Consider the following 12,866-nt stretch of genomic DNA (forward strand, 5'->3'; position numbering starts at 1 on the left):
TTATCGATCAAATGTCAAGTCACACTCATATACAAATGTATTTGTCAATCATCACTCCAACTATCAAAACATAAATTAATTTACTAAATTTTTTTCTTTGTTTTATTAATTTTTTAATTGTACAAGTAAGTGCAGTTATAGGAACACGTTTAGTAGATGGATTAAAAGATTCTTTACAAAATATTCAAAAGTGCATTTAGATCCAAAACTAAATGAAAAATGTTCTACGAAAATAAATCTAGCTAATGATTCTCTTAATTTTTAATTTATTATCAGAATATAAAAAATTATAATTAGTACTTCTACTAATAGAAAATCTAGATAATTGTATTTGAAAATAGTCGATTTCATATTCCATCGGGTGATTCATTTCTATGTGTCATTTCAATGACCCATAGTTGTCGCTGATGACTTGGAATTTATAGGAAGAATTGTAGTGCTTATATTTTGCAAGCAATTCTCCCAACAAAAGAGTGACTTTTTCAAAATATTTAGTATAAATAGAAGATTTAGAAGGAGGAACTTCAAGTAATTGCATTGATACTTACTTATGTTTTGGGTGTCAAAAGTTTGTCGGTCACATCATCAGTGGATTGAATGTTGATCTCCTCATTCATATTCATTATTTTTTTTGCTCTTCCAAGATTGAGATGATGAACCTCCTTGGCCTCCTTCCATTATAGTTGGTAGTGGAAATCGAAAGCTATAGAATTGGAGTTGAAAGCATATAAAAATTACGAAATTGAGAACAAGAGTAGAGAAAATAGTGTGGAAACAATAAAATGGGCTCTCTATTTATAGAATTTGGAGAGTAACTGATACGAAATTATAGTCATTGATTAAAAAATGATCAAATGATCTCAATCGTTAAAAAACTTTAAAAAAAAAATCCTAACGGCTAGAACTCCAACAGTCAAAACCACCAACAAGCATTCAAAACAAAACAAAACAAAAAAAAAAGGAAAAAGTATGATTCGATGATTTTTATTGGGTTGGAATTGTAACTGGCATGGCAACCAGGTCAACGAGTACTCAGCCTGTTAACCCAGCCTGAGGTTGAGTCTATTAGATCCTAGCCTAGTCTATTTTTTTATTACTTATGTAATTTTTTTATTTATCCCACTAAATTCACCCCTTTCACCTTAATTCAAAATCCAATCCACCTTTCAAGTCCTTTATAATTCTAATTTATGAATCCTTACTTGAATATTAGTATAACTGATCTCGTTTGGAAGCAGTGGAGAACGTGGACTATTGGCGATGCGGTTAGAATGTGAACCAAGTTGTCATGACCAGAAGGAAGAGGAGGGTGTGTTATTGTCAGAAGAGCTTACAAGTTAGAATGGATATCGGATTACCTCGGCCTTCCTATCTGACGCTCAAGTTAGTTTCTGCGATGTCAAAAATGAAGAAGATGAACAATGTAGCTGAGTAATGAAATATGAGGATAAGGAGTATCCAGCATACTTTGGCTCACAGGAGTAGAGTTTTTTATAGCATGAAGGAGTGATGTGTCATATCCATAGCTATGTCATGTCAAAAGTGTCAGAGGGTTATGTCACCCATATCTTATACTATGAAGATCTTGTGGAGATCACGCTATATCACATATACTACTCCATGTGTTTGAATACCATGTGTTCTGACAACTCATGTATTTCGACAACATATGTATTCTGACAACCGATGGGGGACTCTCGTGTGAGCCTGACAACATATGTATTCTAATAACCTATGGGAGACCCACGTGTGAGCCTAGGGAAGGCGTATGGGTTGGAGTGGAGGTGAATCGGAGAGTCGGAGCGACAGAGCCGGTTGGGTACGTGAGCTGAATACCCGGTCGGGAAGCTAAGCCTCGGATAAGACCAATCGAAAATTGGCAGGTCAGCTCGGCTCACCATGAAGATTGGTGAGTCGGCCAAGAAGACTAGCAGATCAATTCTGCTCGGCCAGGAAGACTAGCGGGTTGACTGTGCTTGCCTAATAAGACTGGCAGGTTAATTTTGCTTGACCATGAGGATTGGCGAGTTGGTTCTACTCAGCCAAGAAAATTGGCAAATCAACTCTACTTAACCAGAAAGACTGTCGGATCGATTGCTCTGTCAGAAAGATTGCCAGATCGACTCTGTCAAATAAAAATAGTCTCATTGACCCCTTTTAACTTTTAACCCAATTTAACATCCGATTGATCTTGATTTGTATTAGTAACCACGTTTAACACTCCCGCATCATTAACTATCTATGAATTTCTTGATATACATTTATATTCAAATTCTAATTCTATTTCGAATAAATAAATAAGAGAGTAACTTAACTCTCTTACCAAACACATAGACTACTTAGATCATAACAGAAAATTTCATCAAGATCCATACATGTATTCGAAGCTTAAGAAACACGTGATTTATCTACTAAAAACTGCAAAAAAAAATCTTACTCGACACGACAACTATATATGGACCATATACATGCACAGGATTCACGGCATGATAGTCTAACAATTCTCCGTACGAGATCGAATCTTGCTAATCATAGCAAGCAATCTATGAAACTTAACCAGGAGATCTTCGTCGCCTTCTCCGCTTGCTTCGAGCAGGAACCCGCCGTCGCAGAGGAGGAGTTTGATTCCATGGTTCCGGACACAAGATCAGGCTTGAGGCACAGGAAGAAGTTCCTCGATCCCAAATCGATCAGCTTTTCTTCGGGATCCAGACCTGAGAATCGAAAGTCGGCGATGTAATCGATCGACGCGTATACGCGGACTTCGATTTGATGTGTTTAAGTTTGCTTACGCACATTCGAGGCTGAACTGGGAGTAATGGAGTTCGAACGCCGATGGGTCGCCGGCGGCGGGCAGCGGCGCCCTCCTACCCTCCCTGACGTACCGCCCCAGCGCCGCGGCCGCCAGCTCGCCGACGGTCCAGTCGGTGGACGCCACCACCTGCACGGGGCCCAGGCTCCGCTGCACCGTCACGTTCACCAGCACCTTCGCCGGCACACGCCGCGGCGAGTAAGACGGCGCCGTGGCGCCGCCGCGGAGGACGAGAAGCTCTGGCTGCGTTTTGGGCCGCCGCATCTGGCGGTGCTCCGGCGCCGCGGCGGTCCCGTGGTGGAACGAGGCCGAGCGCTCCGGCGGCGCGCGTTCGCGACGAACGCGCGCCGCCGTCCCTTCTTGGCCGCCGCGGAGGTTCTTGGCCTGCGAGGAGGAGGATGCCATGGGAGCGGCGGTGGACGACGGCGGATCAGCCGGAGTAACCACTCAGTTGACTTGCCCAATTATGGGAAACGATATCAACTAAAGAAGGCGAGAGAGGAAGACCTTGCTGCCAATCAATATAATGGAGCAGAGAGGAAGAAGTTATCTGGGGGAAGCATCATCTCCACTCTCACATCAACTAGCTAGCTAGCTTTTGCTTGCACATAAACCTCTCCGTCAATCATTAACTTCCATTATTCTATAAGTTGGGACACTGAGACAAATATATTCATCTTTTTAACATCGTTAACTTCCATTATTCTTACTATTTTTCTCTTTAATTTCTTCGTTATGATTGTCTTTTCAAACACGAGGAGTGTTCGTGAAGCCTACGCACCTCTTCAGTTCATTCCCAGCACGCCCCTTCCTTCCTCGGAGTCGAATTAGGCCAGCAATCAGTCAAGCGGTCCATGTCAACCAGCGGCGGTCCAAGTGGGCCGGTCGAGGTTAATGTTTGTGGCGGGAGCTACGTCCCGATCCAGACCCATACTAGAATGTTTTCCATGTGGCGAAGTTTATTTGGACCGGACTTCGGCCGGATAAAATTTTGTAAACGTAACCGAACCGACCGTCTCCGTCGATGTCAACACGTGGCTCTCGCACGCACGAAAACACGGGTGGTGAGTAGATCCGCCAGCCGACAGGAGAGATTACACGCGTCGAGGGATTTGTGATTCGGCCCGGTTCGATCTGAATAATTGAGCACGTGGCGGATTTGGCAACGCGGAATTGGTGCTCGGGACACTTGTCTGGTCGTCGAGAAGATATTGCTCGAAATAGCATAATTTTTATCGTGCTAATTCCAAGTCCAGAGGACGCTGATGGCGATGGACAGTGTTTGTATGTTAGAAGTCCGATTGAATTAGGAGCCAATGTTGAAAATAATGAGTCTTTTAATCAATTTTAGGATTAATTCTGATGGAGTATGAAAATGCCTCGTTAAGTAAGGCCTGCATCGTGGGACGGAGTTAGGATATTAATTCAATACCAGCGCAATTATTCGCGCTACCTGGCGAGATAGCAACGAGGCAGTCTCACAAGCGACTGCTATCCCATCAAAAAGTGACATGGTCGCATAAGACAGCGGTGGGAGCGTATCTAACTGTTATACGACTGATATCACAAGCTTAACTCGTGGCGTTTAAGCAAGCGCCGAGTGCATACGACCGTTAACATTTAGGCTGTCTATAGCAATTTCTATACGGTCTTATCTTCCGATTTTAGAAAATTTTGGTTTCAAAGTCGTGAACTATGGAGCTGAAGTTTTAGCCTTTATATATATGTAATGCTATATTCTGTGACCCACAGTGGGCCACGTTGGCTCCGCCCCAGTGCCTAGCCAACAATCCCTCTTGCCACCTAACTGTTTATTCCGATCAAATAATAACTATTAAATATTTTTAATCGAATATAGTTAGTGGTTCGATATTCAAAATTATGATATAAATGGAGTAAAAATTATAAAGCGTTCTTTGTATGAATGATCAAAGGAGTTATCCAAAAAGGTACTGCATCTCATGCCTGCAGATAAAATGATACAATTTTCTTCCAAATAGTAAATAATGACGAAATTTTTTATTAAATATAATTCAATTAGTAATTATCGATTAATTTTAATTTAATCAATATTTTTATAACTAAATTTATTTCAGTCGACGATTTCCGACTAAAATGGTAATTTAGTCGATGATTCTTGACAAAATTATCATTTCAGTCGGGAATCGCCGACTAAAATAAATTTAGTCAGAAATTTCTGACAGAAATAGTTATTCAGTCAGCAAATATCGCCTTTAGCTTAACGGGTTTAGGAGTTTAGAGGTTGACTGTAACGCCCCGGCCCGGGCGGGCCCCACCCGGACCGAATTGGGAACGCCACCAGAATTGCTCATCGGGTTGACGACTAGCTCCACAAACCACCGGAGGTCCTTTCAGCGTGCTTTGTCCTCACTCGCACGCATTCTAGAAAACTTCTCAGGAGGTCACTCTTTGGAGTTCTTAAATTTGAGCTTCCGAAAAGAAAGGTGTACCTTGGTGATATGAATAGTACTATCTAACCTTTTAAGTCATACTTAACCAGAATCTCAGAACCAGAGTATTACAATCAAGGTTGCTCTGATACCATCTGTAACACCCCGGCCCGGGCGGGCCCCACCAGGACCGAACCGAGAACGCCACCAGATTTGTCCATCGAGTTGACGACTAGCTCCATAGACCACCGGAGGTCTTTTCAGCGTGCTTTATCCTCACTCGCACGCACCTTGGAAAACTTCCCAGAAGGTCACCCATCCTCAGATTTCTCCAAGCCAAGCACGCTTAACTTTAGAGTTCTTAAGTTTGGGCTTTCGAAAAGGAATGTGCACCTTGGTGATATGGATAGTATCATTTAACCTTTTACGTCATACTTAACTAGAATCTCATAACCGGGGTATTACATTGATGGTTTGAGTTAATAGATTACCGACAGAATATTAATTCCGTCGGGAAAATGCCTTTGGGTTTACGAGTTTTAGGGGTTCACGGGTTTGGGTGGGGTTATAGTTTACCGACGGAACATGAATTCCGTTGGTAAGTACCGACAGAATATTAATTCCGTCAGTAAGTACCGACGGAATATTAATTCCGTCGGTAAGTACCGCCGGAGTATAAATTTTGTCAATAAACGTGATTAGAAATTAGGGCACATGATCTCCCTCTCCTCTCCCCGCGAACTTTCTCGGCTTTCTCGGAGATCTCCTCTCCTCTCCGTGTCTATCAACAGCTTTGTGTCCTCTCCCATTCTCGGCGATCGACAACTGGTGGCTCAAGTATGCTCCTCTCCTCCTCCCTCGTCTCTTCCGTTTCACGCACACGTTGGCCGTCGTAGGGCTTGCTTGTGGCATGCCGACTGCCGCAGGGGCTTGCTCACGGCCAACCGACCGCCCCAAGCGCCTGCTCGTGACCTACTCGCGGCTGGCCACCTGCGGCGGCAACTCGTGGCTGGCCGACCGCTGTAGGCGCCTGCTTGCGACTGGTCGCAGGGGGTTGCTCGTAGCCTGCTCGTGGCTGGTCGCAAGGGCCTGCTCACGCCCTATGTCGGCTACCACAGGAGTCAGCTCGTGGCCACGACCGACCACCACAAGGGTTGCTCGTGGGCAGTTGTAGGCGCTTTCTCAGCCGTATAGTTTCTTAATTGTTTCATTGCATATTTGTGGCTAATATCTATTTGTTTGAACTTATTTAAACTCATGCAGAGGATCTTAAATATCTAAGACAAACACAACTTAGATGTGATGTTAAGGTGGATTTGATAGTTTACATGTCAATTGTTCTATACATTAGATTTATTTTACTTGCATTATCTTTTGTTTATTAGAGTTAGTTTCATTATATGTATTGTTATTTCATTTAATGATGCTCTAAACAACAACATGTGTTTATTAGAAAGTCTAAGTTTATAATGATTCCCTAAGCAATACCATTATATTCTAAGTTTATAATGATACCATGATATTCTAAGTTTATCATTCATTTACTTTAGTGTAGAGGAGATTTTTGGTAATATGATATGAAGATCGTGAGATGAAATTGAGCTCATAATGCTTTATGATCCTGTCCGAGCGCCGAGTCGACGGACACTGGGGACGTGTCACTCTCCGCTATCTCCAACTGGTGATATGGATCTCCGGCGAACCTGTAAAGAAGCCGAGCCGGGAGGGGTTTCCCGGCGACGACCCTCTGACGCTCAAGTCAGGCAGTGGAGAAGAAGAAGAAGAGCAAGGTAACGCTACTGTGGCTACAGTGATCAGAATCGCATACCTCCGTCGAAGTCTGGGGGTCCTTATATAGGACCCCGGGGAGGCACGGGCACGCTTCTTGATGCGTGCACGCTTCCCCAAACATACCTCAGTAGGGTTGTGTCAGAAAAGCATACGTAACACCATTCCGCAATCGTCCGAGCATATCCCTGATATGACGGTGGAAACTTCCACCGTACGATACTCCGTCCGCTCCAGCCGCCAGCCATGCTCTTCGTCGGTGGCAGACGTCTCAAAGATGATGTTACCAGCTATCCCTTTTGTCTCCTTGCGCTCCTACCTGTTCACGGGCCGAGCGGACCAGCCGCTCGGCGCTCATGGCCTCCGGGAATGCGCATACCTCGGCCCGGGCGGGGAAGCCCTGCTCATGTGCTCGGATGGAATTGCCCCTTATTGCCCTGTGGCCCGGCCGAGCGGCCTGTCCGCCCGGCCCATAGACTCTTTTACCTTGAGCATCGGAAACCCGACCCCTAGTTGGGCTGTCTTTCGCCCGGTCCGGGAGACCCCTGGCCGGATGTCCGATTGTCCGGATGCTCAGTCGGCCCGGTACTCCGCTCGGCACGACCTCTGTCCGCTCGGCACGACCTTGGGGTTGACCTTCTTGACCATTGACCTCCACGTGTCGTTGACCTCCCGCCAACGAGGGTCCCCCGTCCTTACCACCGGATCACTTTATTTAAGCTTATTTCAAGTGATACAAGTTTAATAATGTTTTAAATTATATTCTCGTTAGGTAACAATGTATATAAACAAGTCTTGAATGTACAATCGATTAGAAAATGAATTTATCAGAGATGATTTTATTACTAAAGTTGAACAATTTGTGAACTTTGCTAAAAGTCATCCAGAATGTATAAATGGTGCCGAGTTACAGTGTCCGTGCAATCATAAAAAATGTCAAAATAGAGCTTCCCTTGATGAGGTTACTGTAAACATACATATATGTAAAAATGGCTTTGTGTCAAATTACTACAATTAGTACTGTCATAGAGAGCTTTATTTATATAAACCGATTGAGCCTTCTGGTGGTTCATCTTCTGGGACTACTGTTACCGCTCCTGAAGCATCAAATAATATTGATATTCCAATGCAATCAATGGTTCATGATGCAATGAATGCAGTTGATTATTCCAATATAGATGAAATACTAACACCTGAATATCAGTAACTATATGAAATGTTAATGGCTAGTAAAAGAGAAGTGTGGGAATGTATTCCTTCTGGTCATTTTCAATTATCAGATACTGCAAGGTTATTGAATATGAAAGCAGAACATCATTTTTCTGAAAGATGTTACGATAACATCTGTCAATTGATGTCAGAGTTGCTCCCTGCTGATAACATAATGATTGATAGTTTTTATGAAACAAAGAAATTAATCAAAGGTTTAGGCTTATCTGTAGAGAAGATTGATTGTTGTATAAATAACTACATGATATTTTAGAATGAAGACTGCGACTTGAATAAATATAAAATTTGTACTCACCCTCGTTTTAAGCATCGTACTCACATACCAGGGAAGAAGAAGAAAAATATTACTTGAAAAGTGATGTATTATTTTTCGTTAACTGCTAGACTTCAACATTTGTATGCAACTACAGCTTGCCACATGATGTGACATCATGAGCATGAGCACGAAGGAGGTATAATGTGTCATCCTTGTGATTCTCCTGCATGGAAACATCTTGATGTGTTTCCTTCCTTTGCAATGGAATCACGTAATATGAGATTGGGACTTTCTACAGATGGATTTCAATCATTTGGTCAGTCAGGACAACAATATTCATCTTGGCCAGTTATATTAACACCGTACAATTTATCGCCATGGAGGTTCTTGAAAGATGAATTTATGTTCCTTACTGTGCTTATTCCTGGTCCAACCAATCTCAAAGATAAGATAGACGTTTTCTTATAATCTCTAATTGCCAAGCTGAATGAATTATGGAATGTAGGGTCGGTGACTTATGATGTTGCAAGTAAAACTAATTTTATATTGCATGATGTCTTATTATGGACGACCAGTGATTTTCCAGCATACTCAATGTTGTCGGGATGGAGCACGGCTGGTAAATTAGCATGCCCATATTGTATGACAGAGTCCAATGCATTTTCATTATCTTTTAGTAAGAAGGTATCTTGGTTTGATAATCATCATAATTTTTTACCAGTTGATCACCCTTTTAGGCGAAATAAGAAAGATTTTATAAAGAATATTGTAGTCAGAAAACCTCCCCCAACAGTTCATGATTCAGGTGAAGAAATCATTGAACAAATAGATAGTTATGAATTTCTCTCAGTATTTCAACCTAATTCTGATGAGATAAATAAATATCTTATTAGGATGTGCAAGTTTGGTTGGAAGAAAAGGAGAATTTTCTAGGAGCTACATTATTAGAAGTATCTACTCATTCGACATACTATAGATGTGATGCATGTTGAGATTTTTTTTATAATATCTTCAACACTATGATGAATGTACCTGAAAGAATTAAAAACACTATAAAATCATGTGAGGGATTAAAAAGAACTAGTCAACATATCAGAATTACATCAAAATGAAATAATCAATAAGTTTTCAAAAACTTATTATACATTAGACAAAGATGATAAACAAATTTTATATAGTTGGTTAAAAAAATCAAATTTTTAGATGGATATACTTCGAATATAAAAAATTTTGGTTTTATTTTGTAACGTGAAGTCGTGAACTATGGAGCTGAAATTTATATAGTTTTGATCTCCTGCGCGACGCGCACAGTGCACGATTGTGCGCGTCGCGCAGGAGATCAATTAATAGTTTTTTTAAATTTTTTTTAATTTTTTAAATAAAAAAAAATAATTAAAAAAATTAACATTTCCTTATATAAATTTTTAATACATTAATATATCCCCTCAACATATTACAATACTCAATAAATACTTAAATTAATTTTATTTTAATTTTTTTTTAAACCAAACACTATAACCTAATTGGGAAGCCTGAACCCTAGAGGTAAAATCTAAAAAAAAATAGCTTTGATACTATAACCCAAAGCCTGAACCCTAGAGGTAAAATCTAAAAAAAAAATAGCTTTGATACTATAACCCAAAGCATGAACGTTAGTGGTAAAATCTAAAAAAAAATAGCTTTGATACTATAACTCAAAGCCTGAACCCTAAATAACTTTAATACCATAACTCAAAGTCTGAACCCTAGAAGTAAAATCTAAAAAAAATATCTTTGATACTATAACCCAAAGCCTGAACCCTAGAAATAAAATCTTAAAAAAATTAATTATTTTTTTAATTCAAAATTTTTAAAAAAATAACAAAACACAGACATTTTAATTAAAAAAAACAATAGCTAATACGTTATGATATCCCCTTAACATATTACAATACTACGTAAATACTTAAATTTATTTCATTTTTAATTTTTTTAACTAAATACTATAATCCAATTGAAAATCTAAACCTTAGAAGTAAAATCTTAAAAAAAAAAATTAACTGAAAAATTATATCTCAATTAGGATGTCTGAATCCTAACAATAAAATCGTAAAAAATATATTTTATTTATTTATTAATCAAAATTAATATATTTTATTTATTTTTTAATCAAAATAAAGAAATCATGATACGCGCACAATCATGCACTATGCGCGTATATATAAATAAAGGCGGAGCCCAGCTTCACGGTACCTGAACTATAGCTCGGAGTTCCATCCAAATGTCATATTAATTTATCAATTATTACTTCATATTTTTTAATTTTTAAGTCAATTTATCCACTATTAACCCAGGTACCATATTTCCATTAGTTAATATCAGCCCCCAATATCAGCCCCGGACAATTTTAATCTGGGTAAAATGTGATTTCTAACTCCGTCATTCTGATAATATATATATATATATATATATATATATATATATATATTTTGAGGAATGATCTCCTGCGCTATTATTCCTGCGGTTTGGTGCGGCACGAACGAGTTGGATGTCCACGTCAGCTAAGTTAAAAAAACGCAAGCTTTGAACGGGGGTAGGAGGGGAACACGCTGGCGTTCGTTAGGAATGTTGGGAATTCTTGTAAGGGGATAGGAGGGCTGCTGGAGTTCGCCGACATCAGACCAGAGAGGCTGCTTCAGGTGCCGACATTGAAGACCTGCGACTTCACGCAGCTCTATTCCGGTGCGACGGTAAACAACTGGGTCCACTTCCAGACGTTGGAGTACCTCGACCTCTCGGTCCTCTCGTACAACGAGCTCAGCGGCAGCATCCCCGTGGCGCGCAACAGGCTGACTGGGGAGATTCCGGCGAGCCTCGGTCGCCTCAGGAACCTCGGCGTCTTCGACGCCTCGCACAACCGCTTGCAAGGGAGCATCCCGGAGTCGTTTTCCAACCTCTCGTTCCTGGTGCAGATAGACCTTTCGGACAACAACCTGTCGGGCCCCATCTCGGCGCTGGGGCAGCTCACGACGCTTCCGGCAAGCCAGTACGCGAACAACCCAGGACTCTGCGGCGTGCCGCTGCTGCCGTGCCAGTCGGCGCTGGGGAACCTACCGAGCACGACGCCGCTGAGGGAATAGGGGAAGGAGAGGGGGCCGCTGGTAGCGGCGGCCTGGGCGAACAACGTGGTTCTGGGCGTGATGGTGTCAGTGGCTGAGTGGCATCGCTGTGCATGCTGATCGTGTGGGCGATCGTGATGCGGGCACTGCGGAGGGAGGCGGAGGAGGCGAAGATGCTGAACAGCCTGCAGGCGGCGCACGCCGCCACGACGTGGAAGATTGAGAAAGAGAAGGAGCCTCTAAGCATTAACGTGGCCACTGTCCAGCAGCAGCTCCACAAGATCAAGTTCTCGCAACTCATTGAGGCCACCAACGGCTTCTCGGCCGCCAGCTTAATCGGCTGTGGAGGCTTCGGCGAGGTGCATCACAGAAAATTTCCATTGAATGGAACTTTCTGCCCTAAATTTTGGCTATGGTTGTTGCAGGTGTTCAAGGCGACGCTCAAGGACGGGTCGTGCGTGGCGATCAAAAAGCTGATCCACCTGAGCTACCAGGGTGACCGCGAGTTCATGGCGGAGATGGAGACGTTGGGATTAAGCACAAAACCTGGCGCCGCTGCTAGGATACTGCAGGGTGCGGGAGGAGCGGCTCCTCGTCTACGAGTTCATGCACCACGACAACCTCGAGGACATGCTCCACTCACCGCCCACCAACAAGGCTGCCGGACCCGTCCTCAACTAGGCGGCGCGAAAGCAGATCGCCCGCAGCGTAGCAAGGGGCCTCTGCTTCCTCCACCACAACTGCATCCCCCACATCATCCATCAGGACATGAAGTCCATCAATGTGCTGCTGGATGCGCAGATGGAGGCGCGCGCCTCCGACTTCGGCATGGCCCGGCTCATCAGCGCCCTCGACACCCACCTCAGCGTCAGCACGCTCACCGGCACACCGAGCTACGTTCTGCCGGAGTACTACCAGAGCTTCCGCTGCACGGCCAAGGGGGACGTGTACTCCTTCGGGGTCATCCTGCTCGAGCTGCTCACCGGGCGATGGCCGGGGATGTAGCAGCAGCGGTCGTCGTAGCTTACTGTTACTCCTTATAAGTTTTTTTTAACTCAGCGTGTTCCCCTCCTACCCCCGTTCAAAGCTTGCGTTTTTTTAACTTAGCTGACGTGGACATCCAACTCGTTCGTGCCACACCAAACCGCAGGAATAATACCGCAGGAGATCATTCCTGTATATATATATATATATATATATTTGTTATGCTACGGACTCTATCCTACGGATTACTACGGACTTTGCCATGTCATTTTAATTTTAATTTTTTA

At 42.7% G+C, this 12,866-nt stretch overlaps 1 protein-coding gene and 1 pseudogene across 1 annotated transcript; one reads left to right on the top strand and one right to left on the bottom strand.

The window, feature by feature from the left end:
- Positions 1-2,339: 2,339 nt before the first annotated feature.
- Positions 2,340-3,501, bottom strand: LOC122018506 (uncharacterized protein At4g22758-like). Its single transcript, XM_042575844.1, has 2 exons — positions 2,797-3,501; positions 2,340-2,714 (listed from the first exon to the last, which is right to left on the bottom strand). Exons 1-2 carry the CDS (start codon positions 3,215-3,217, stop codon positions 2,530-2,532), a joined length of 606 nt encoding a protein of 201 aa, XP_042431778.1. The 5' UTR covers positions 3,218-3,501; the 3' UTR covers positions 2,340-2,529.
- Positions 3,502-6,133: 2,632 nt separating this feature from the next.
- LOC122019510 lies at positions 6,134-12,600 on the top strand (annotated as a pseudogene).
- Positions 12,601-12,866: the final 266 nt, after the last annotated feature.

This window comes from Zingiber officinale, chromosome 9A, assembly GCF_018446385.1.
Source record: "Zingiber officinale cultivar Zhangliang chromosome 9A, Zo_v1.1, whole genome shotgun sequence".
NCBI lineage: Eukaryota > Viridiplantae > Streptophyta > Magnoliopsida > Zingiberales > Zingiberaceae > Zingiber > Zingiber officinale.